Here is a 22,853-nt window from a genome sequence, read left to right as displayed (position 1 = left end):
TCTACTCCAGACGTACAGAATTGTTATCTTTGGGTGAGGGCCCAAATGATTCTGATGTACAGTGCACTGGGGAATCACCTGAACCAGATCATATTCAGAGCTTTTAGGTAAAAAGTAGGAGGGAATCAACATTTATTGAGAATCTACAGTATGCTCAGTGCAGTCATAGGGGCTTTCATCTGAAAGATACATTTGTACACAATTCTTTCCAGTTCACCTGGAAGGGACTTGGAGAAGATGGTTTGGAAAGTCATATGACACAATACACAGACATATATTTTCACCCCTGTATCATTATCTTAGCCAGAGAATTGATTTTAGCATGTGCAGAAGTGGTCCCCGGTTTTCTTTCTGTTTCCCACCTTTGAAACACATTTAATTTTACTTTTAAAAAATTATTTCTGAGTCAGTCTAACATATAATAATAGCAATCATCGTTCACATTTACTGAGTGGAGACACTGTACTAAATGTTTTAAGTATATAATTTCATTTTATCACAAGAACCCAGTGAAATGGTTGCTGCAGTATTAACACCCCTAATTAAAAAATTATACCACCTGACCACCTAACCTGCCTTTTTTTTTCTCTTTTTTCCCCTCTGAACACAGAGGACAATTTATTTTTTTATTTTTTTTTATTTTAAAATCTTTAATTCCTACATGCGTTCCCAAACATGAGCCCCCTCCCACCTCCCTCCCCATAACATCTCTCTGGGTCATCCCCATGCACCAGCCCCAAGCATGCTGTATCCTGCGTCAGACATAGACTGGCGATTCCTTTTGAGAAATCTATATGCAGGTCAGGAAGCCACAGTTAGAACTGGACATGGAACAAGACTGGTTCCAAATCAGGAAAGGAGTACATCAAGGCTGTATATTGTTACCCTGCTTATTTAACTTATATGCAGAGTACATCATGAGAAATGCTGGGCTGGCTGAAGCATAAGCTGGAATCAAGATTGCCAGGAGGAATATCAATAACCTTAGATATGCAGATGACACCACCCTTATGGCAGAAAGCGAAGAAGAACTAAAGAGCCTCTTGTTGAAAGTGAGAGAGGAGAGTGAAAAAATTGGCTTAAAACTAAACATTCAGAAAACTAAGATCATGGCATCTGGTCCCATCAGTTCAGTCTCTCAGTCGTGTCAGACTCTTTGCGACCCCATGAATCGCAGCATGCCAGGCCTCCCTGTCCATCACCAACTCCCGGAGTTCACTCAGACTCACGTCCATCGAGTCAGTGATGCCATCCAGCCATCTCATCCTCGGTCGTCCCCTTCTCCTCCTGCCCCCAATCCCTCCAAGCATCAGAGTCTTTTCCAATGAGTCAACTCTTCGCATGAGGTGGCCAAAGTACTGGAGTTTCAGCTTTAGCATCATTCCTTCCAAAAGAAATCCCAGGGCTGATCTCTTTCAGAATGGACTGGTTGGATCTCCTTGCAGTCCGAGGGACTCTAAAGAGTCTTCTCCAACACCACAGTTCAAAAGCATGAATTCTTCGGCGCTCAGCTTTCTTTTTTTTTTATTTTTTATTTTTTATTTTATTTTATTTTTTTTCGGCGCTCAGCTTTCTTCACTGTCCAACTCTCACATCCATACATGACTACTGGAAAAACCATAGCCTTGACTAGACAGACCTTAGTCGGCAAAGTAATGTCTCTGCTTTTGAATATACTGTCTAGATTGGTCATAACTTTTCTTCCAAGGAGTAAGCATCTTTTAATTTCATGGCTGCAATCACCATCTGCAGTGATTTTGGAGCCCCCAAAAATAAAGTCTGACACTGTTTCCACTGTTTCCCCATCTATTTCCCATGAAGTGATGGGACTGGATGCCATGATCTTTGTTTTCGGAATGTTGAGCTTTAGGCCAACTTTTTCACTCTCCACTTTCACTTTCATCAAGAGGCTTTTTAGTTCCCCTTCACTTTCTGCCATAAGGGTGTTGTCATCTGCATATCTGAGGTTATTGATATTTCTCCCATCACTTCATGGCAAACAGATGGGGAAACAATGGAGACAGTGAGAGACTTTATATTTTGAGGCTCCAAAATCACTGCAGATGGTGACTGCAACCATGAAATTAAAAGACGCTTGCTCCTTGGAAGAAAAATTATGGCGAACCTATACAGCATATTAAAAAGCAGAGATATTACTTTGCCAAAAAAAAAGTCTGTCTAGTCAAAGCTATGGTTTTTCCAGTAGTCATGTATGGATGTGCGAGTTGGACTATAAAGAAAGCTGAGTGCCAAAGAATTTATGCTTCTGAACTGAGGTGTTGGAGAAGACTCTTTAGAGTCCCTTGGACTACAAGGAGATCCAACCAGTCCATCCTAAAGGAAATCAGTCCTGAATATTCATTGGAAGAACTAATGCTGAACCTGAAATTTCAATACTTTGGCCACGATGTGAAGAACTGACTCATTTGAAAAAAAAAAAAAATAACCCTAATGCTGGGGAAGATTGAAGGCAGGAGGAGAAGGGGACGACAGAGCATGAGATGGTTGGATGGCATCACCGACTCAATGGACATGAGTTTGAGTAAACCCCGAGAGTTGGTGATGGATAGGGAGGCCTGGTGTGCATCCATTGGGTCGCAAAGAGCTGGCCACGGCTGAGTGACTGAACTGAACTGAATTAAAAAATGTTTTCTGATTTTAAAACGAAGGTTTAGGATACAGTATAATCCTTGGGTAGCAGGGAAAGACAAACACTCATTAAAGGTGAGGAGAACAAAGAAAGCCAATGTTGAGGTTTATAGAGGGAAATCGAGCGGAGGAAAACGGAAACAAAGAAATGAAGCGTGAATAAGACCAGAGGCAGGACCGGGAAAGCGGCAGAGAAAAGAAATCCGCCTGACTTTACTGCCACCTCATGGTGGTCTGATGTATAGACAACTGGTTCACAATTGAGCCTTTTTTCTGTGAGCCTACTAGACCCCCTCCAGTACTCTGGATAAGGAAATAAAGCCAAGTGAAGCTGAGGACCTGCCCTTGGGGACTTTTTAGAGCTTGTCTCCCTCCAGGTGGTGCTAGTGGTAAAGGACCCACCTGCCAATGCATGAGACTTAAGAGACACCAGTTCGATCCCTGGGTCAGGAAGATCCCCTGGAGGAGGGCATGACAACCCACTCCAGTATTCTTGCCTGGAGAATCCCATGCACAGAGGAGCCTAGAGGGCTACAGTTCATGGGTCGCAAAGAGTCAGACACGACTGAAGTGACTTAGCACACATGACACTCACTCTGGAGTCACTAGGCTAGACACCACCCTAGAGATTAACTACTCCAGGGGTAAGCACCCTCCTCTTATATGGGGAATTTCAGGAAAGACAGAGATGTCTATAAGAACCACCATTTTTTCTATTACATTCAAAATGAAAATAGCTTAGCATTCCATGAGATGTGTAGAATCTCATTACTTTAAGTTTGTCTCTATTTTTAATAGAAAATGGTCAGTGAAAAAACTTGCCCTGAATTTTAGCTACTGAAATGAGAGGGAGGAGGAAGTTAACAAAGCAGCTTCTTCATGTTTTATCACTTACACTTGTTGGGCATTGTTTTCATAAATCAGGTTCAAGTAGACTTTGTCATTTCATGAACAAAACCATCTCTGAAAGTAGATAAAATTATCCTCACTTTAGCCATAGGGAAATAGGTGTAAAGAACTGAACTCTGCATGTGAAATCTATAAAAGCCAAAATCATAAAAAAATAGAATAAAATGGTTACCAGGGGCTGGGGGTGAGGAAATAGGACAGATGTTAAGGATACAAACTTGCAACAAATATTAAATAAGACCTTGAGATCTAATGCACAGTACAGTGAATATAGAAAACAATACTGTATTATAGTCACCAAACTTGCTAAGAGACTAGAACATAATTATTCCAATTACTACAAAGAAATTATAATTACACAATGTAATATAGGTGCTAGTGATCACTACAATAAAATAAAGAACGAAATCACTTGGCTATGGTCACGCAGTAAGATGGCAACATAACCACTCTACAGTTTGTTCATTCTACTCAATGCAATATTTAGAGAGTGCCAAGGGCGTGCCAAGTACCAGGGATCTGCAGTTGGATTAAGTTTCTCCCTTATCCGCTGATTCCCTCCCTCCTCCTCCAGCTTAGCCCAGCTTCCTCTCAGGGTGGAGACTCCTCTCTGGTGGAGACTACTCTCTGGGTGGAGATTCCTCTCTGAGTGAACTAGGAGGGCAACTGAAAAACCTTAAGCAACACCTGAACCACAAGTTTTCTGGAAGGACTGGCTGCCCAGGGCATTCTAGTTCATGCTGCCCATCAATTGCTTTGGCAATGCCTTTGGCCAATCCTTGGACTCCACCCCCATGTTGTTGTTTAGTTGCTAAGTCATGTCTGACTCTTTGTGACCGCATGGACTGCAGCACACAAGGCTTCCCTGTCCTCCACTATCTCCCAGAGTTTGCTCAAATTCATGTCCATTGAATTGGTGATGCCATGGATGACTGATACTAAAAGGCTCCTTTCTTCTAGGAGGGTTGCCTTAAGATTGGCTTATTTCTTCACTATCTTTCTGGTTTTTAAGAACAAAGTAAATATAAAATTGTAAATGTCTCCCCACAGAAGTAGGTGGGAGAGTCAGCACCGCATGACTGAAACCCTAAGACACCATTCCCATGGCTGACACCATTGGAGGCCTAGAGAAACACTTCTCTAAATCGGTTGACTTACCTCCTCAGGAGAAAAGATAATTGCATCCATATGCCATGAAGGTTTTTGGATTGTGCTAATGCTCATGTGGAAGTGAGAAACTGTTTAGAAAAACAGGGAGTGTATCTGGCTGGCAGGAAGGTTTAAATAAAAAAAAATAAAAACATATTATTTAACTCGTCAAATTCATCCCACATTAAGCATGTGTGAAGCAAGATAATTGGTTCTTTACATCAACAGCTAAATGTAGATTTGTGGGTTTTTTTTATAAAAGCATCTAAAAATGTTGCATAACATTTTTAGAAAACACATAAAATAGATTTAAAAGAATAAAAAAGGTAGTCAGGTCATGACAGGGAGCTCAATACGTATTTGGGGCCTCTGGTTGTTCATCAGCTAGTCCAAGGCTCTCTATGTCAAAACAGGGAAACCAAGGCTCAGAATGGGAAAGTGACATGCCCAAGTAAGATCAGGAAAATTAAAACCCAACTGTTCTGAAACCCAGGCAGGGGCTGTTTCTACCACACTCTGCTGCCCCTCTGTGGACATGAGCATGTATTAACCTGTTCTATTGTGCTCTGGTGAGCACAAGAACACTCTGTCCCTAAAGAAGGAAACTAGCAGAGAGGAAAGGTAACAGGAAATCCCTGTAAACTGAAACCATAAAAGCTAAACCCCGAGTCACCGTAAAAGGCTTTGAACTGGCAAGAATGACAGGAAATGATGGGAAAATAGAGGAAATGGGCCTCTGAGAGAGGAAACAGGGAGCACTCACAAGGCCTTTAGGTAGACTCTGTTGTGGGCCATTATCAAGCTCCCACCCTCCCTCCCAGAAGTCAAGCCTGGGACATCGTCTCCAAAGAGGCTCTTGAGAAATGGGCGATTACCTACTAACAGCAGGTTATATTTAGTGCAACCTAAGCAAAGAACTAAAGAGCCTCTTGATGAACGTGAAAGAGGATAGTGAAAAAGTTGGCTTAAACCTCAACATTCAGAAAACTAAGATCACGGCATCTGGTCCCATCACTTCATGGCCAATAGATGGGGAAACAATGGAAACAGTGACAGACTTTATTTTGGGGGGCTCCAAAATCACTGCAGATGGTGACAGCAAGCAAGAAATTAAAAGATGCATACTCCTTGGAAGAAAAGCTATGACCAACCTATACAGCATATTAAAAACCAGAGACATTACTTTGCCAACAAAGGTCTGCCCAGTCAAAGCTATGGATTTTCCAGTAGTCACGTATGGATGTGAGAGTTGGACTGTAAAGAAAGCTGAGTACTGAAGAATTGATGCTTTTGAACTGTGGTGTTGGAGAAGACTCTTGAGAGTCCCTTGGACTGCAAGGAGATCCAACCAGTCCCTCCTAGAGGAAATCAGTCCTGAATATTCATTAGAAGTACTGATGCTGAACCTGAAACTCCAATACTTTGGCCACCTGATGCAAACAACTGACTCATTGGAAAAGATCCTGATGCTGGGAAAGATTAGAGGCAGGAGGAGAAGGGGACAACAGAGATTGGATGGCATCACCAACTTGATGGACATGAGTTTGAGCAAGCTCTGGGAGTTGGTGAAGGACAGGGAAGCCTGGTGTGCTGCAGTCCATGGGGTCGCAGAGTCAGACACGACTGAGTGACTGAACTGACTGACTGAGTGTACTAAATGTTTTTATGCATGTTTTACTTCACTTAGCCTTCACAATAACCTTAGGAAAAAACATATTTTTATCCATCCCCATTGATGGAAATGCAGCGATGTTGAGTAGTGCACCCAGAGATGCACAACTATTTAAGTGGCAGGGCTCACATTTGAACCCAGATCTTTCTACTTAGACTGTGTTGTTATTCATCATGCTTTGTACAAGTGGGTCCTTGCTGTAATAGAGGCTTTTTCTGAAAACTAAAGTACTGAGAACCTTTTCAATAACTGGTATCATTATAATGATGATGATGATGATGATACCAGACAACAACTATTGACAGGTTACTATATTCCAAACCCTGTACTAGGTGTTTTGCATGTGTGATGTCATTTGACCCTCACAACAACCCCAGGAAGTAGCAATAAGCTCCCAAATGCTAAAAGATTTGCCCAAAGTCACAGAACTAAGGGTTCAGTGATGATAAAGCCCACTCTTACCACTAGCCAGTCCTCTCATGGGTTCTTCTCTGGCTCCTACTCTTGGTGAAGCCAATTAAAGGCTTGGTGAAGGTGGCATTAAATGCATCAAAGCTAAAGTTGAACCAAGATAGATTCATTTGTATGGATCAAGTCCGTGAAATCTTTATTTGATATCTAGAGTTCAATTAACAACCATCAAAACACCTTTCTCAGCTTATATCTTTCATTTACTTAGTCAAATTTAAGTGTGAGGAAATTTGCACTTGGCTGTTGCTGGCAGCCATTGTCTGACTCTTCCCTTCTTACTGAATAGGTGATACATTTAACAAACAGATATTAGATTGCCATTGGGCAATATCTTAGTAGTATATATGAGGATCAGTGGGCTAGTCTCAAATCCCTAGTGGGGACTTGAGAAAGTCACTGTACTTTTTGGATCTTATTAGCTATAAATGAGACCACTGATTGATCTACATGATTCCTCTCCTTGTAGGTTTCAGTTCAAGCTCATGATTCTTTTCCTCTGTTTAAAATATGATTCATTAATTTCTTATTTTTATTGAGATACAATTGACATATAAAATTATATTAGTTTCAGATGTACAACATAATGATTTACTATATGCATATATTATGAAATGATCACCAGAGTAAGTCTAGTTAACATCCATCACCACACTTTTTTTTTCTTATGAAGAGAAATTTTAAGATCTACTCTTTTAGCAACTTTCAAATATACAATGCAGCATCATAAAATATGATTTCCCTGATGGTTCAGATGGTAAAGAATCTGCCTGCAGTGCAGGAAACCCAGGTTTGGCCCCTGGGTCAGGAAGATCCCCTGGAGAAGGGGATGGCTACCCACTCCAGGATTCTTGCCTGGAAAATCCCATGGAGAGAGGAGCCTGGTGGGCTACAGTCCATGGGGTCATAGAGTCAGATGTGACTATCATTAACTACAGTAACCATGCTATACACTACATTGCTAGTACTTATACATTTTATAAACAGAAGTTTGTACCTTTTGACTCCATTTACCCATTTCACCCAGTGCCCGCTCCTGGCCTCTGGCAATGACCAACCTATTTTCGGTATCTAAGAATTTATTTTTATCTTTTGTCATTGGTTGTTTTCTTCAGATCATACAGTACTTGTATTTGTCTGTCTGACTGATTGATATTTCACTTAGCATAATGCCCTCAAGGCCAATCCATGTTGTTGAAAATGTCAAGATTTCCTTGCTTTCTAAGGCTGAATAATATTCCTTTGTATACATTTTCTTTATACATTCATTCATTGGTGGACATGGTAAGGTTGTTCCTATGTCTTATCTACTATGAATAGTTCTGCAATGAACATAGGGGTGCATATATCTTTTCAAGAAAGAATCTTTGTTTCCTTTGATTAAATACCCAGAAGTGGAATTGTTAGATCATATGGTAGTTCTATTTTTAATTTTTTGAGGAACCTCCATACTGTTCTCCATAGTGGCTATACCAATTTACATTCCCACCAACAGTGCACAAATGTTCCCTTTTCTCCACATCCTTACCAACACTTGTTATTTCCTGTATTTTTTGATGATAGCCATTCTGACAGGTGTGAGGTGATATCTTACTGTGGATTTTATTTGCATTTCCTTGATGATTCATGATGTTGAGCACCTTTCCGTGTACCTGTTGGACAACTGTCATCTGCATATCTTTTTTTGAAAAATGTCTATTCATATTCTCTGACTATATTTAAATTAGATTTTTTAAATTATTGATTTATATGACTTCTCTCTCTCTACATATATATAAACATATGTATATAGGATATTAGCAGCTTATCAGATATATGATTTGCATATATTTTCTTCCATTTGGTAGGTTACATTTCATTTTGTTGATGGTTTCCTTTGCTGTACAGAAGTTGTTTAGTCTGATGTAGTTCCACTTGTTTAATTTTGCTTTTGTTGCCTTTGTGTTTGGGGTAAAATCCAAAAAAAAAAAAAAAATCATTGCCAAGATCCATGTCAGGGAGTTTACTGCCTATGTTTTTCTGCTAGGAGTTTTATGGTTTCAGGTCTTATGTTAAAGTCTTTAATCCAATTTGAGTTACTTTTTATGTATGGTGTAAGATGTGGTCCAGTTTCATTCTTTTGCATGTGGACATCAAGTTTTCCTGATACCATTTATTGAAGAGACTACCCTTTTCCCATTGTATATTCTTATTTCCATTATCACAGATTAACTGACCCATGTGTGGGTTTATTTCTGAGCTCTGTATTCTCTTCCATTGATCTATGTGTCTGTTTTTACCCCAACAGTATACTGCTTTTGACTACTATAACTTTGTAATATAATTTGAAATCAGGAATTGTGGTGCCTCTAGCTTTGTTCTTCTTTCTCAAGATTGCTTTGGTTATTCAGGGTGTTGTGTGGTTCCATACAAGTTAATTTTTTCTTTAAATGAAGAAAAAGAAGATAGTCAATTCCCTAAACTTGACTGGTGGGTAAGAGCCAGGTAAGTGATTTTCCAGCGGGGTGGAGCAGTCACTAGGGGAGGACTGGGACCCCCATGGCACCTGGAAGATGGACAGAGAAATAGGAGAGCAGATCCTAGAAACAGGAGAAGGTTGGAAAGAATGAGTTCAAACTTTTGGAAGGCAAGGGGGTTGAGATATTTTGCAACTGTAAGTTTTTATTTTGAGATCTGTATCTTCCCTCTCTGCCTCAGATTGTTTATCTGACACACACACACACACACACCCAAATACATACGCACACATACAATCTCTTTCTCTAAAGAAGATAAAACACACATAAGGAGTAGATATCCCAGAAGACCAGAGAGAGACCTTAGGTAGACTGCATATGATCTTAGTATTTGGAACACCAAAACTTTTCTATATATCTTTATATCTTTCTTCTATGGTCAAGTTTTACAGGACCATTTAGGTGCCTTTATGATGCAAGTCAAACCCAGAGGCACTTTAAAATTTCCCATGAATATTCATTCTACTGAAACTCTTTGAGAATTCCATCAGGTCCAGCCACTGCCTTATTTATTTGTACTCTGATTATACTAAAAGATTGATAGGGAACTCAGGCTGAGTCCAGGTGGTGGGGGTGGGGGAGATAGGATGCAAGGAAGGTCCTAATATACGGGCATGTTATTGGAGAATATGGGCAACAAATGCAAGCCTCAGAAGAATAAGAGACATGAGCAGTTGGAAGAATGCAACAGTGAATCAAAAAAGGAACTAGGAGGACTTGACTCAAGCAAAATTCTGTAATTCCTTCATCGCTATGGATTCACAGAGCACAGTGTTTAGTGCACTAAGGAGACGGGCACTGTTGTCCTTAGGCAAATATATGGTGCAGGAGAGAAGGTTAAATAAAGGAGATGAGAAAATTAATGATCCTGTGGTAAACACAATTGAAGGCCACCAACTTGGGACAGAGACAGCCACAAACAAAGTTGCCCTTTTGGGAACTAAGTCCTTAGCAGTGGTGATTGGTGCAGAAAATTGCCAAATGGTTACATGCAACTCACATCTCCAGTTTTTCACTCTGGTATTTTATTGCTACATTAATCAAAGCAGCAACTGATTCTATTAGAATAATATTATGCTCATACCAAAATCCAGCCAACATTTCAAGAAAGAAATCTACAGGTTAACAAATATAGATGTAAAAATCCTTAGCAAAATATGAGCAAAGCAAACCCAGCAACATATAAAATGGATTACACACCATGATCAATTAGGATTTGTCCCAGAAATTCAAGGTTGGTTTAATATATGAAAACCAATCAATAAATACATATGATTATCTCAGTAAGTGTAGAAAAATCACTTGACAAAATTCAGCATCTTTTCATAATGGAAACACAACACTAGGAATGGATAAAAGGGAACTTTTTCAACCCAATAAAAGCCATCTATGAAAATAGCCTATGCATGCATGTTCAGTCACTTCAGTCATAGCCAACTCTTTGCAACCCTATGGACAGTAGCCCATCAGGCTCCTCAGTCCATCAGATTCTCCAGGCAAGAATACTGGAGTGGTTTGCCCTACCCCCCTCCAGGGGATCTTCCTGACACAGGGATCAAACCCATGTCTTCTGTGTCTCCTGCATTGCAGACAGATCCTTTACTGCTGAGACACTGGGAAAGTCCAAATATAGCCTAGCCAACATCAATACTTAGTGGTGAAAAACTGGATGATTTACCCCTAAGATCACAGATAAGACAAGGATGTGCACTCTCACAAGTTCTGTTCAACATTATCCTGGAGGTTTGAGCCAGGACAATTACACAAGGAAAAGATTGGAAAGGAAGATGTAAAACTTCTCTCTTCTCAGATGACATGATCAGGTATATAATAAATCCTAAGCAATCGACTAAAAAATCATTAGAATTAGCAAAGGTGTTCTGCAAGGTTTCAGGATACAAGGTCAATCCAGAAAAGTCATTTGTATTTCTATACACTAACATGGGCTTCCCAGGTGGCACTAGTGGTGAAAAACCCACCTGCCAATGCAGGAGATGCAAGAGACCCAGGCTCGATCCTTGGATTGGGAAGATCCCTTGGAGAAGGGCATGGCAACCCACTCCAGTATCCTTGCCTGGAGAATCCCATGGACAGAGGAGCCTGGCTACAGTCCATAGGGTGGCACAGAGTCAGATATGACTGAAGCGACTTAACACACACACATACACCAACAATGAGCAATCCAAAAATAAAATTAAGAAAACAATTCCATTTACAATATCATCAAAAACAACAGAATCCCTAGGGATATATGTCAGCAAACAAATTGTAAGACCTGTATACTGAAAACTAAAAGATATCATCAAGAGAGATTTAAGATAACCTGATTCACTGGAACATCATCTTGTGATCATGGGTTGGGAAACTTAATATGGCTAAAGAGGTTATATACTCCAAATTGATGTCTAGATTCAATCCAATCTCTATCAAAATCCCAGCTCACTTTTTTACAGAAATTGACAAGCTGAACCTAAAATTCACAGGGAAACACTAGGGGGCCAGAGTAGCCAAAACAATCTTCATAACTTTAGATTTGGCACTACTAATTGTATTCTTAGATATGACACCAAAAATACGAGCCACAAGAGAAAAATTAGATAAAAGCAGATTTCATTAAAATTAAGTAATTTTGTATTTCAAAGGATGTCATCAAGAAAGTAAAAATACAACCTACAAAATGAGAAAAAGTACTTGCAAATCATATATCTGAAAGGGGTCTAGTGTCCAGAATACATTAAGAATTCTTACAACTCAACACAAAAAGGCAAATAACCCAGTTAAAAATCGGCAAAGGATTTGAATAGGCATTTCTCCAAAGATATAGAAATGGCCAATAAGTAAATGAAAAAATGCTTAACATCAGTCATGGAGGGAAATGAAAATTAAAGTCACAATGAGATATCATTTCACACATTAGGATGGCTATAATTTTTAAAATGTAAAATAAGTATTGGTGAAGATGCTAGAAAATTGGAACCCTTGTACATTGCTGGTGGAAATGTAAAATGATGCATCCACTTTGGAAAACAACTTGCAAGGTCCTCAGAAGGCTTAAATATAGAATTATCATTTGACACAGTAATTCTGTGCCTACCTAGACATACACCCAAGAGAAATAAAAATAGATTTCCTTACAAAAATGTGTATACAAATTGTTATAGCAGTATTATTCATTATAGCCCCAAAGTAGAAAGGCCAAAGTATACATCAACTGCTGCCACTGCTGTTGTTGCTGCTGCTAAGTCACTTCAGTCATGTACGACTCTGTGTGACCCCATAGACGGCAGCCCACCAGGCTCCTCTGTCCCTGGGATTCTCCAGGCAAGAATGTTGGAGTGGGTTGCCATTTCCTTCTCCAATGCATGCATGCATGCTAAGTCACTTCAGTCGTGTCTGACTCTGCAAAACCCTATGGACAGCAGCCCACCAGGCTCTTCTATCCATGGGATTCTCTAGGCAAGAATACTGGAGTGGGTTGTCATTTCCTTCTCCATACATCAACTGATAAGTGGATAAATAAAATATAGCTATACAATGGAATATTATTCATCCACGAAAGGCAGAAGTACTGATATAAATTACAACACGGATGAACCTTGAAAACATTATGCTAAGTAAAAGGAGTCAGACCTACAAAGCCACATGTTATATGATTCCATTTATCTGAAATGTCCAGAACAGGCAAATATAAATTGACAGTGGTTGCCAGGGGCTGGGCACAGGGAGGAATGAGAAGTGGCTGCTAATGGGTAAGGAGTTTCTTTTGGGGATTGTGAAAATATTCTGAAATTGGATATTAGTGATGATTGTACAACCATGTGAATATAATAAAACCCACTAATTGTACACTTTAAAAGGGCAAATTTTATACTATGCAAATTTTATATAAATAAAACTGTTACTTTTTTTCAGTTAAAAAAATAAACCTGACTTTTTAGAGCAGTCTTAGGTTCACAGCAAAGTTGAGCAGACAGTTACAGAGATTTCTCCTTTGCACCCTGTCCCACACACCCCCGACCACCCTCACTGTCAACATCCCACAATGGAGTGGAAAATTGTTTACAATTGATGAATCAACATTGACACATCATAACCACCCAAAGTCCATAGGGTATATTACAAATCACTCGTGGTATCATACATTCAATATGCTTGGACAAAGGTGCTTAGTCACTCAGTTGTGTCCAACTCTTTGCAATCCCATGGACTTTAGCCCACCAGGCTCCTCTGTCCATGGGATTCTCCAGGAAGAATCTTGGAGTGGGTTGCCATTTCCTTCTCCAGGGGATCTTCCCAACCCAGAGATTGAACCTGCGTCTCCTGCATTGGCAGATGGATTCTTTACCACTGAGCCACCTGGGTGTGTCCACCATTATAGTAGATACTCAGTCTGACAGAATAGTTTCACTGCCCTAAAAATGTTCTGTGAAAGCCATTATTTTTTTTTTAAAGTAGAATTATAGGAGTAAGAACCCAGTAGGAGATGTGTGCTAAATCTTCAGCTTTCTCTACCCTGGTTAGCAGCATCAGTGTCTTGTTTCTTTTTTCTTCAGTCCCTGCCCCCAAAGTTTCTTTTGGAATTTCTTTACTCCTTCCTTCACCTATGGTAGAATCATTGTGTTTACCAGTCAGCCCTACCCTGAGCCAGGAACACTGGACATGCACGCTAGGGTCTTCATTTTGTGACATATTCTCTACAGCCCTTTCCTTATGTTTGTACAGTAAACACCTCCCTCCAAAACTGAGTCAGGTAAGGCTCAAAAAACAGTCTGAGGCAACAGAGAGAAAAGGGAAGTGTGGGAGCATAAGCTACAGCGAATGGGTGGCCTCATTGTTCCAAAATCCTCTACTACAATTGAAAATACTCAAGGAAACCTAGACATTCCATCCTGGTAGTTTGGACAAGTATTTTGAAATCTTCCAGGTAGAGGCTAATCTATCCCCAGTTCACAATAATGAACTTAAGCCATTCTCAGAGAAGTTGGCAACCACAGAAGAGTCCAAAGTTATTTCTGTCACCCATTTTAATATTTAACACCTCTTGTCATTAACATGCCAGTAACAATGTAAAAATGACAGTAACAGTTCCCAGTGTTTAACTTAGGTTCCTAATGCATGATATAAAACAAATTACATCTTGTTATATGCTCAGTGGAGAGTGAGAAGAGACACTATTGATTTGTATTTGGAAAATAGTTGCCTAGAAAGAAATATTAATAGAGTCTAGGACTTATTCAAAGGATGACAGATCTGCAGTCTCTAAGCATTTAGAATCCCTCTGTAGATAAAACTGAAACTGTTAGTCACTCAGTCATGTCTATCTCCTTGCGAACCCATGGACTGTGGCCCACTAAGCTCCTCTGTCCATGGGATTCTCCAGACAAGAATACTGGAGTAAGCTGCCATTTCCTTCTCTAGGGGATGTTCTGGACCCAGGGATCAAACCCAGGTCTCCTGCACTGCAGGCAAATTCTTTACCATCTGAGTCACCAGGGAAGCTCTCTGTAGACAGGGAGAAAATCAGTCTGGGTAAAGGTACATAAGGGTGTGGTAAGACATCATTTAAGAAGCAGAATTTGTGTTCAGTCCTTGTAAATTATCAAGGCCACATGAGGCTGAGCAAGATACCACTTCCCACAAGCTAACACAATGAGAGACTCAGGCAAGCACCACTAGTAAGTACAGGCCCCTCTAAGACCACTTTGAGAAACTGATTCCCCGTCACTGCCATCTTGCACAAACCATCTTACCTAACTGAAATTGATTGGAGACATTCCCACATGTTTGCATTATCTCCGGGCTATTCCATCCTAAGGGGTATAATGCACAGCCTGAGCTTATCAGCAGTCCTGGAAAAAAAAAATACACACAGGCAGAAAAAAATACAACAAGCCTCTGTCATCCCAACATCCCCTCTGGATTAGCTCAGCTCAAATTCAGCCTCTTTCACTCAGAGTTTACCTTTCCTCTTTTACCCTAGATATCTATGACACTATCAACTCAACAGGATGTCTTTACTGTGTCATGGGTGGTGAGCTGCAACAGACAGTAAAGGGGCCAACTCATAAAAAAGGACAGTATTGGGGATTGAGACCAACCAATGTACATTTAACAGCCAAAATGTTTTTGACAATGATTCACAAAGCTGAGTTGGCCTCTCTAACCAGAGTCCTCTTCTATCTTGGTCTGATTTACAAAGAACAACAAGGTAGAGACAGCTACTTGTCCCTACAATTCAGCCTTTTCTAAGAATCAGGTCAGTCCCTACTAGTTGAAGACAGGTCATGATTTCTGTAACTTGAAATCAGTTGGCAGACTGAGATCTACACAAAGTATACACGTTATGTAGGCTTCTACTGGTGAGCAGGGGACCACATTCCCTCCTCCAGAAACACTTCTGAGAGACCATTCCAGCTTCATGCTAAGCATTCCTACTTTCTTTAGCTTCCAAAACCTTCCACTGTGCCCCTTGCCTTCATCTCTCATTCTGCCCCTTCTCTTCATCTGTCATTTATTTATTAGAGGGCAACTCTGTGCAATCTTAGTGATAACCTTACTGTTCTGACCAGAGATATAAATCTGGGTCTACTTGTTGGCACTGCCTTTTAAGGACATTTGTGTCAAATACAGCTCTTGTTTGCTGCCTAGGTTTACATTTTGTAACCTGTGACCCACTTCCCCTTGCCTTTGGTGATCGTGAATTGGACTAAGCGTTGGCATCTGACACAGGAGCAACCAAACTCGCTGGCTGGCCAGTAATGGGTGGTATATCATGCTCTGAAGAGAATAGCTGGGCCAGATTCTTGTCTCTGGAAATTTTAATCAAGGAACACAGAAACGTGCTAGTTAGCAGATGGAGCAGAAGATAGGGAAAAACACCGGGAGGTAAAATCAAGTCTGTGTCAAGCTGAAGCCAAGTTCAATCCAAAGTTATGAATAGACATCAGTTCTGGGCAAGATGAGCAAACTGATTGGTAAAAGAAGAGAACACAGTGGCAGAAATCAGATACAGCATGAAGGGAAACTCCATACTGTTCCTGAAAGAGTTAGGGAATTCAGTCCTTGTCAGTGGCTTTCCAGTTCCACTTTTCTTATGTTATAATAAATCCCCCTTTTCACTGGAGAACTCGAGTCTCTGCTACTTACAACCAAGAGAGTCTAAATACAAGAACACTATACTTGAGTGCTACACCACAGGTCATGGGATGGTCACCTACCACAAGTGTGGATGCAGAACCTAACATAGTCTGCTGCTGCTGCTAAGTCGCTTCAGTCGTGTCCGACTCTGTGCGATCCCACAGACGGCAGCCCACCAGACTCCCCCGTCCCTGGGATTCTCCAGGCAAGAACACTGGAGTGGGTTGCCATTTCCTTCTCCAATGCAGGAAAGTGAAAAATGAAACTGCAGTAACTTAGTTGTGTCCAACTCTTCGCCACCCCATGGACTGCAGCCTCCCAGGCTGCTCCGTCCATGGGATTTTCCAGGCAAGAGTACTGGAGTGGGGTGTCATCGCCTTCTCTGATGGCAACATGAGCTGTTCTCAATATTCAGTGAGGCCAGAGAAAAAGATATGAACCTAAAGAAAAAACAAGAAGAGTTTAAATAGGAAAACAGAAGGAACTTTCTGATGGTGAGAGAGGGTTTAGAAACTAAAAAGAATGACCAATTAAGGTTAGAAATTCCCTTCAGTGGAATGCTTAAAATTAGAAGACATTCTTATCTGTCTGATAGTCTTAAAGGAAATGAAACTGGTCACGCAAAAGACTTTTCTAGGCTCTGGAATTTATCCAGTGGCAATGGAACAGTACTCATTTTTTTTCTTGCTACAGATAAACTGAAATCATATGATATGAAGAGGTATGCACCAAAGTATGTGATCCCAGAGTGTACACAATGGGTTAAGGACAGAATTGGAAACGAAACCTCAGCCTTTCCCTGCTTTCAGTGTCTACCGTTTGAGAGAAGAGTTAACGAAAAATGAGCTTTTCCACACAGAGCAGGAAGAAAAAAACATATGTCTGTAAAAGAATAGCAGTTCTGTATTCCAGCCTCCACACTCAGATCTCTGGGATGGGCATGAGCTGTTGACTTTTCAAGCAGGGGCCTGTGTTAGCTAAATGCCTTTCCCGACATGGCTGGAGAAACCTTCCACCTTCTCCAGCCCTCCTGCTCCTTAGACTTTACCATGCTGAGAAGTTCAAGTCACAGATTACCTTTTCCAGGAAACCTTTCCTCACCATCCCCAGTGCCTACCCCAAGCAAAGTTACATATTCCTTCCCTCTGCTCCAGAAATACCCTGTGCTTACTTCTGTGATCAGAATATTCTGTGATATAAGCCCTTAAAACTGCCACCTGCTTTTATTACTGGACTGTGCATCCCTTGAAGGCAGGTATCATATTTCTCTTCAACTATGTATCCTTGTTACCTACTTATTACCTGGTATGTAATAAGTGCTCAATAAATGTGCCTGTGTCAGAGTATGCTCTGCCTATCTAACAGACAGCTTCCTTTGCTCCCACTTCCCAAGGGGGGAGCCTTCTGAAAGGATCTCCATGGTAGAGATGAGAGGTCATCCTAGACACTCAATACAGCTACAGAATTTCAGAGAAGGAAAGGCCTTTGGAGAGTATCTACTCCAGTCCCTCTCCACTACAGATGTGGGTGCTGAGACCCAGAGAGGGAAAGCAATTTACTTAAGCTCGCAGAGCCAGTTGCTGGCAATGCTTTTCTTACTAATAAGAGAGATCCTTAGAAGTGTTATTCTTCTAGAGACAGGTGTCCAGAAATGATCACTTTTTGGCAACAGCATCTATAGTAGGCACTCGGAATCTTATAGGCATTAAGATTCAGAGAAACAGCACGACGGCTTAAGAGAACAATACAATATTATATATTTGAAAGTTGCTAAGAGAGTAGATCTTATTATTTTTTTTTAAATTTTAAAATCTTTAATTCTTACATGCATTCCCAAACATGAACCCCCCTCCCACCTCCCTCCCCATAACATCTTTCTGGGTCATCCCCATGCACCAGCCCCAAGCATGCTGCATCCTGCGTCAGACATAGACTGGCGATTCAATTCACATGATAGTATACATGTTAGAATGGCATTCTCCCAAATCATCCCACCCTCTCCCTCTCCCTCTGAGTCCAAAAGTCCGTTATACACATCTGTGTCTCTTTCCCTGTCTTGCATACAGGGTCGTCATTGCCATCTTCCTAAATTCCATATATATGTGTTAGTATACTGTATTGGTGTTTTTCTTTCTGGCTTACTTCGCTCTGTATAATCGGCTCCAGTTTCATCCATCTCAACAGAACTGATTCAAATGAATTCTTTTTAACGGCTGAGTAATACTCCATTGTGTATATGTACCACAGCTTTCTTATCCATTCATCTGCTGATGGACATCTAGGTGAAGCAACTGACAAACAACTCATCTCAAAAATATACAAGCAACTTATGCAGCTCAACTCCAGAAAAATAAACGACCCAATCAAAAAATGGGCCAAAGAACTAAATAGACATTTCTCCAAAGAAGACATACGGATGGCTAACAAACACATGAAAAGATGCTCAACATCACTCATTATTAGAGAAATGCAAATCAAAACCACAATGAGGTACCACTTCACACCAGTCAGAATGGCTGCAATCCAAAAATCTGCAAGCAATAAATGCTGGAGAGGGTGTGGAGAAAAGGGAACCCTCCTACAGTGTTGGTGGGAATGCAAACTAGTACAGCCACTATGGAGAACAGTGTGGAGATTCCTTAAAAAATTGCAAATAGAACTACCTTATGACCCAGCAATCCCACTTCTGGGCATACACACCGAGGAAACCAGAATTGAAAGAGACACATGTACCCCAATGTTCATCGCAGAGAGTAGATCTTAAATGATCTCACCACAAAACAATTATGTGAGGCGATTTATGTGTTCTCTAACCTTATTGTGATAATCCTTTCACAATGCATACGTGCATCAAATCAGTGTATTGTACACCTAACACACAATGTTATGTCAATTGCATTTCAATGAAGCTGGGGAAAAAGAGAAAGAGAAAGAGATTGGGTTCTGTAGTCCCAAGACCTAATTTCAAATTCCAGCTCTTCCCCCTAGAGGTTGTGTGACTTTGGCAAGTTACTTAATTTCTCTGTGCCTCAGTTACCTCATCTTTAAAATAGGAATAATAGTACTGTAACTTACAGGGCTGTTTCAAAAAGTAGTACTCATAAAGCTGCCAGGCATATAGAATGTGCTCAATAAAGATTTATTACTATTATTAAACAGCAGCCTCTCCCTCTGGCTTTTCCTTCACTTTCTACTTATATTCACCATGCTAATTTCTTCCTCACATTTTTGTCCTCATAACAGTTGAAAAGTCAAAAGCAGAACAAGGCTTGATTGAAAAGTCACCTGCTTGGAGTTGTTTTCTTGCAATTTTTCTCCGGCACCAAGTCAGAAAGTAGGAATCTGCCAGGTATGTGTTCTACCCCAGTGCAGGTGGCCACATGCTCTTCTCAACCTGCCCTACCACCCCTCCCATCCCCCATTCTCCCTCCTGCCTTTCAGACAGGTGAGCACAATAGGTTGTAAACATCCGTCATGAACTTGTGACATACAAGTGCATACTTCATTGCACTTGTGTCAGAGGATTATATCACATTTGATCATAGATGGATAAAGATGTCCAAGGAGACAAATTATTTTAAAAACAAAGTCACAGGGTCATTTATCCTCATTGTTGAAAGGTTCTGTGAAGACGCAGGAGATCTTCTAGAACTAACAGTCAAAAAAGATGTCCTTTTCATTATAGGGGACTGGAATGCAAAAGTAGGAAGTCAAGAGATACCTGGAGTAACAGGTAAATTTGGCCTTGGAGTACAAAACGAAACACGTCAAAGGCTAACAGAGTTTTGACAAGAGAATGCACTGGTTACAGAAAACACCCTCTTGCAACAACACAAGAGAAAACTCTACACATGGACATCACCAGACAGTCAATATCGAAATCAAATTGATTATATTCCTTACAGCCAAAGATGAAGAAGCTCTATAGTCAGCAAAAAACAAGACTGGGAGCTGACTGTGGCTCTGATGATGAACTCCTTATTGCCAAATTCAGATTTAAATTGAATAAAGTAGGGAAAACCAATAAGCCACTCAGGTATGACCTAAATCATAGCCCTTATGATTATACAGTGGAAGTGAGAAATAGATTCAAGAGATTAGATCTAATAGACAGAGTGACTGAAGAAATATGGACGGAGGTTCATGACAGTGTACAGGAGGCAGGGATCAAAACTATCCCCAAGAAAAAGAAATGCAAAGAGGCAAAATGGTTGTCTGAGGAGGCCTTACAAATAGCTGAGCAAAAAAGAGAAATTAAAGGCAAAGGAGAAAAGGAAAGATATACCCATCTAAATGCAGAGTTCCTAAGAACAACAAGGAGAGATAAGAAAGCCTTCCTCAGTGATCAATGTAATGAAATAGAGGAAAACAATAGAATGGGAAAGACCAGAGATCACTTCAAGAAAATTAGAGATACCAAGGGAATATTTCATGCAAAGATGGGCACAATAAAGGACAGAAATGGTATGGACCTAACAGAAGCAGAAGATATTAAGAAGAGGTGGCAAGAATACACAGAAGAACTATACGAAAAAGATCTTCATGGCTCAAATAACCATGATGGTGTGATCACTCACCTAGAGCCAAACATCCTGGAATCCAAACTCAAGTGGGCTGTAGGAAGCATCATTACGAACAAAGCTATTGGAGGTGATGGAATTCCAGTTGAGCTATTTCAAATCTTGAAAGATGATGCTGTGAAAGTGCTGCACTCAATATACCAGCAATTTGGAAAATTCAGCAGTGGCCACAGGACTCGAAAAGGTCAGTTTTCATTCCAATCCCAAAGAAAGGTAATGCCAAAGAATGCTCAAACTACCACACAATTGCACTCATCTCACACACTAGCAAAGTAATGCTCAAAATTCTCCAAGCCAGGCTTCAGCAGTATGTGAACTGTGAACTTCCAGATGTTTAAGCTGGGTTTAGAGAAAGCAGAGGAATGAGAGATCAAATTGCTAGCATCCATTGGATCATCAGAAAAGTAAGAGAGTTCCAGAAAAGCATCTATTTCTGCTTTATTGACTACACCAAAGCCTTTGATTATGTGAATCACAACAAACTGGAAAATTCTTCAAGAGATGGGAATACCAGACCATCTGACCTGACTCTTGAGAAATCTGTATGCAGATCAAGAAGCAACAGTTAGAACTGGACATGGAACAACAGACTGGTTCCAAATAAGGAGAGGAGTACGTCAAGGCTGTATATTGTCACCCTGCTCATTTAACTTATATGTAGAGTACGTCATGCGAAATGCTGGGCTAGATGAAGCACAAGCTGGAATTAAGATTGCTGGGAGAAATATCAATAACCTCAGATATGCAGATGACACCACCATTATGGCAGAAAGTGAAGAAGAACTCAAGAGCTTTTAGATGAAATTGAAAGAGGAGAGTGAAAAAGCTGGTTTAATATTCAACATTCAGAAAACTAAGATCATGGCATCCAGTTCCACCATGCATGCATGCATGCCAAGTCACTTCAGTCATGTCCGACCCCGTGTGACCCTATGGACAGCAGCCCACAAGGCTCCTCTGTCCACAGGATTCTCCAGGCAAGAATACTGGAGTGGGTTGCCATTTCCTTCTCCACCAGTCCCATCATTTCATGGCAAATAGATGTGGAAACAATGGAGACAGTGAGGGGCTTTATTTGGGGGGGGGGGGGGCTCCAAAATTACTGCAGATGGTGACTGCAGACATGAAATTAAAAGATGCTTCCTCCTTGAAAGAATAGCTATTACCAACCTATACAGCATATTAAACAGCAGAGACATTACTTTGCCAGCAAAGGTCCATCTAGTCAAAGCTATGGTTTTTCCTGTAGTAATACATATATGGATGTGAGTAGTTACCTTTGCTATGGAGACAAGGGAATACGATCAGGGTATGAAGACTTCAACAACATCAGTAATAGTCTATTCCTTAAGCCTTATGATGCATATATCTGAAATATTTTATACTATACTTTCAAAAATAAATAAGTCAGCCTGAGAGGCTATGTAGAATCCAGAGTGCCAGGCATCAGCTCTTATTTGGGAGGTTTCAGTTCACTTCAGTCACTCAGTCGTGTCTGACTCTTTGCGACCCCATGAACTGCAGCACAGCAGGCCTCTCTGTCCATCACCAACCCCCGGAGTTCACTCAGACTCATGTGCATTGACTCGGTGATGTCATCCAGCCATCTCATCCTCTCATCCCCTTCTCCTCCTGCCCACAATCCCTCCCAGCATCAGGGTCTTTTTCAATGGGTCAACACTTCTCATGAGGTGGCCAAAGTATTGGAGTTCTAGCCTCAGCATCATTCCTTCCAATGAACACCCAGGACTGGTCTCCTTTAGGATGGACTGG

General features: G+C 40.7%; 1 protein-coding gene across 1 annotated transcript in view; it reads right to left on the bottom strand.

Moving 5' to 3' along the window:
• The window catches only part of LHFPL1 (LHFPL tetraspan subfamily member 1), a 64,103-nt gene that overhangs the window by 26,363 nt on the left and 14,887 nt on the right, over positions 1-22,853 (bottom strand). The window contains exon 3 of the mRNA XM_027963347.3: positions 15,114-15,212. Within this exon, the coding sequence (XP_027819148.2) occupies positions 15,114-15,212 (99 nt within the window). The remainder of the gene's footprint in view (positions 1-15,113; positions 15,213-22,853) is intronic.

The sequence above is a fragment of the Ovis aries genome, chromosome X, assembly GCF_016772045.2.
Source record: "Ovis aries strain OAR_USU_Benz2616 breed Rambouillet chromosome X, ARS-UI_Ramb_v3.0, whole genome shotgun sequence".
NCBI lineage: Eukaryota > Metazoa > Chordata > Mammalia > Artiodactyla > Bovidae > Ovis > Ovis aries.
The sequence above is the reverse complement of the archived record's forward strand: the minus strand, read 5'-3'. Positions and strand labels throughout refer to the sequence as shown.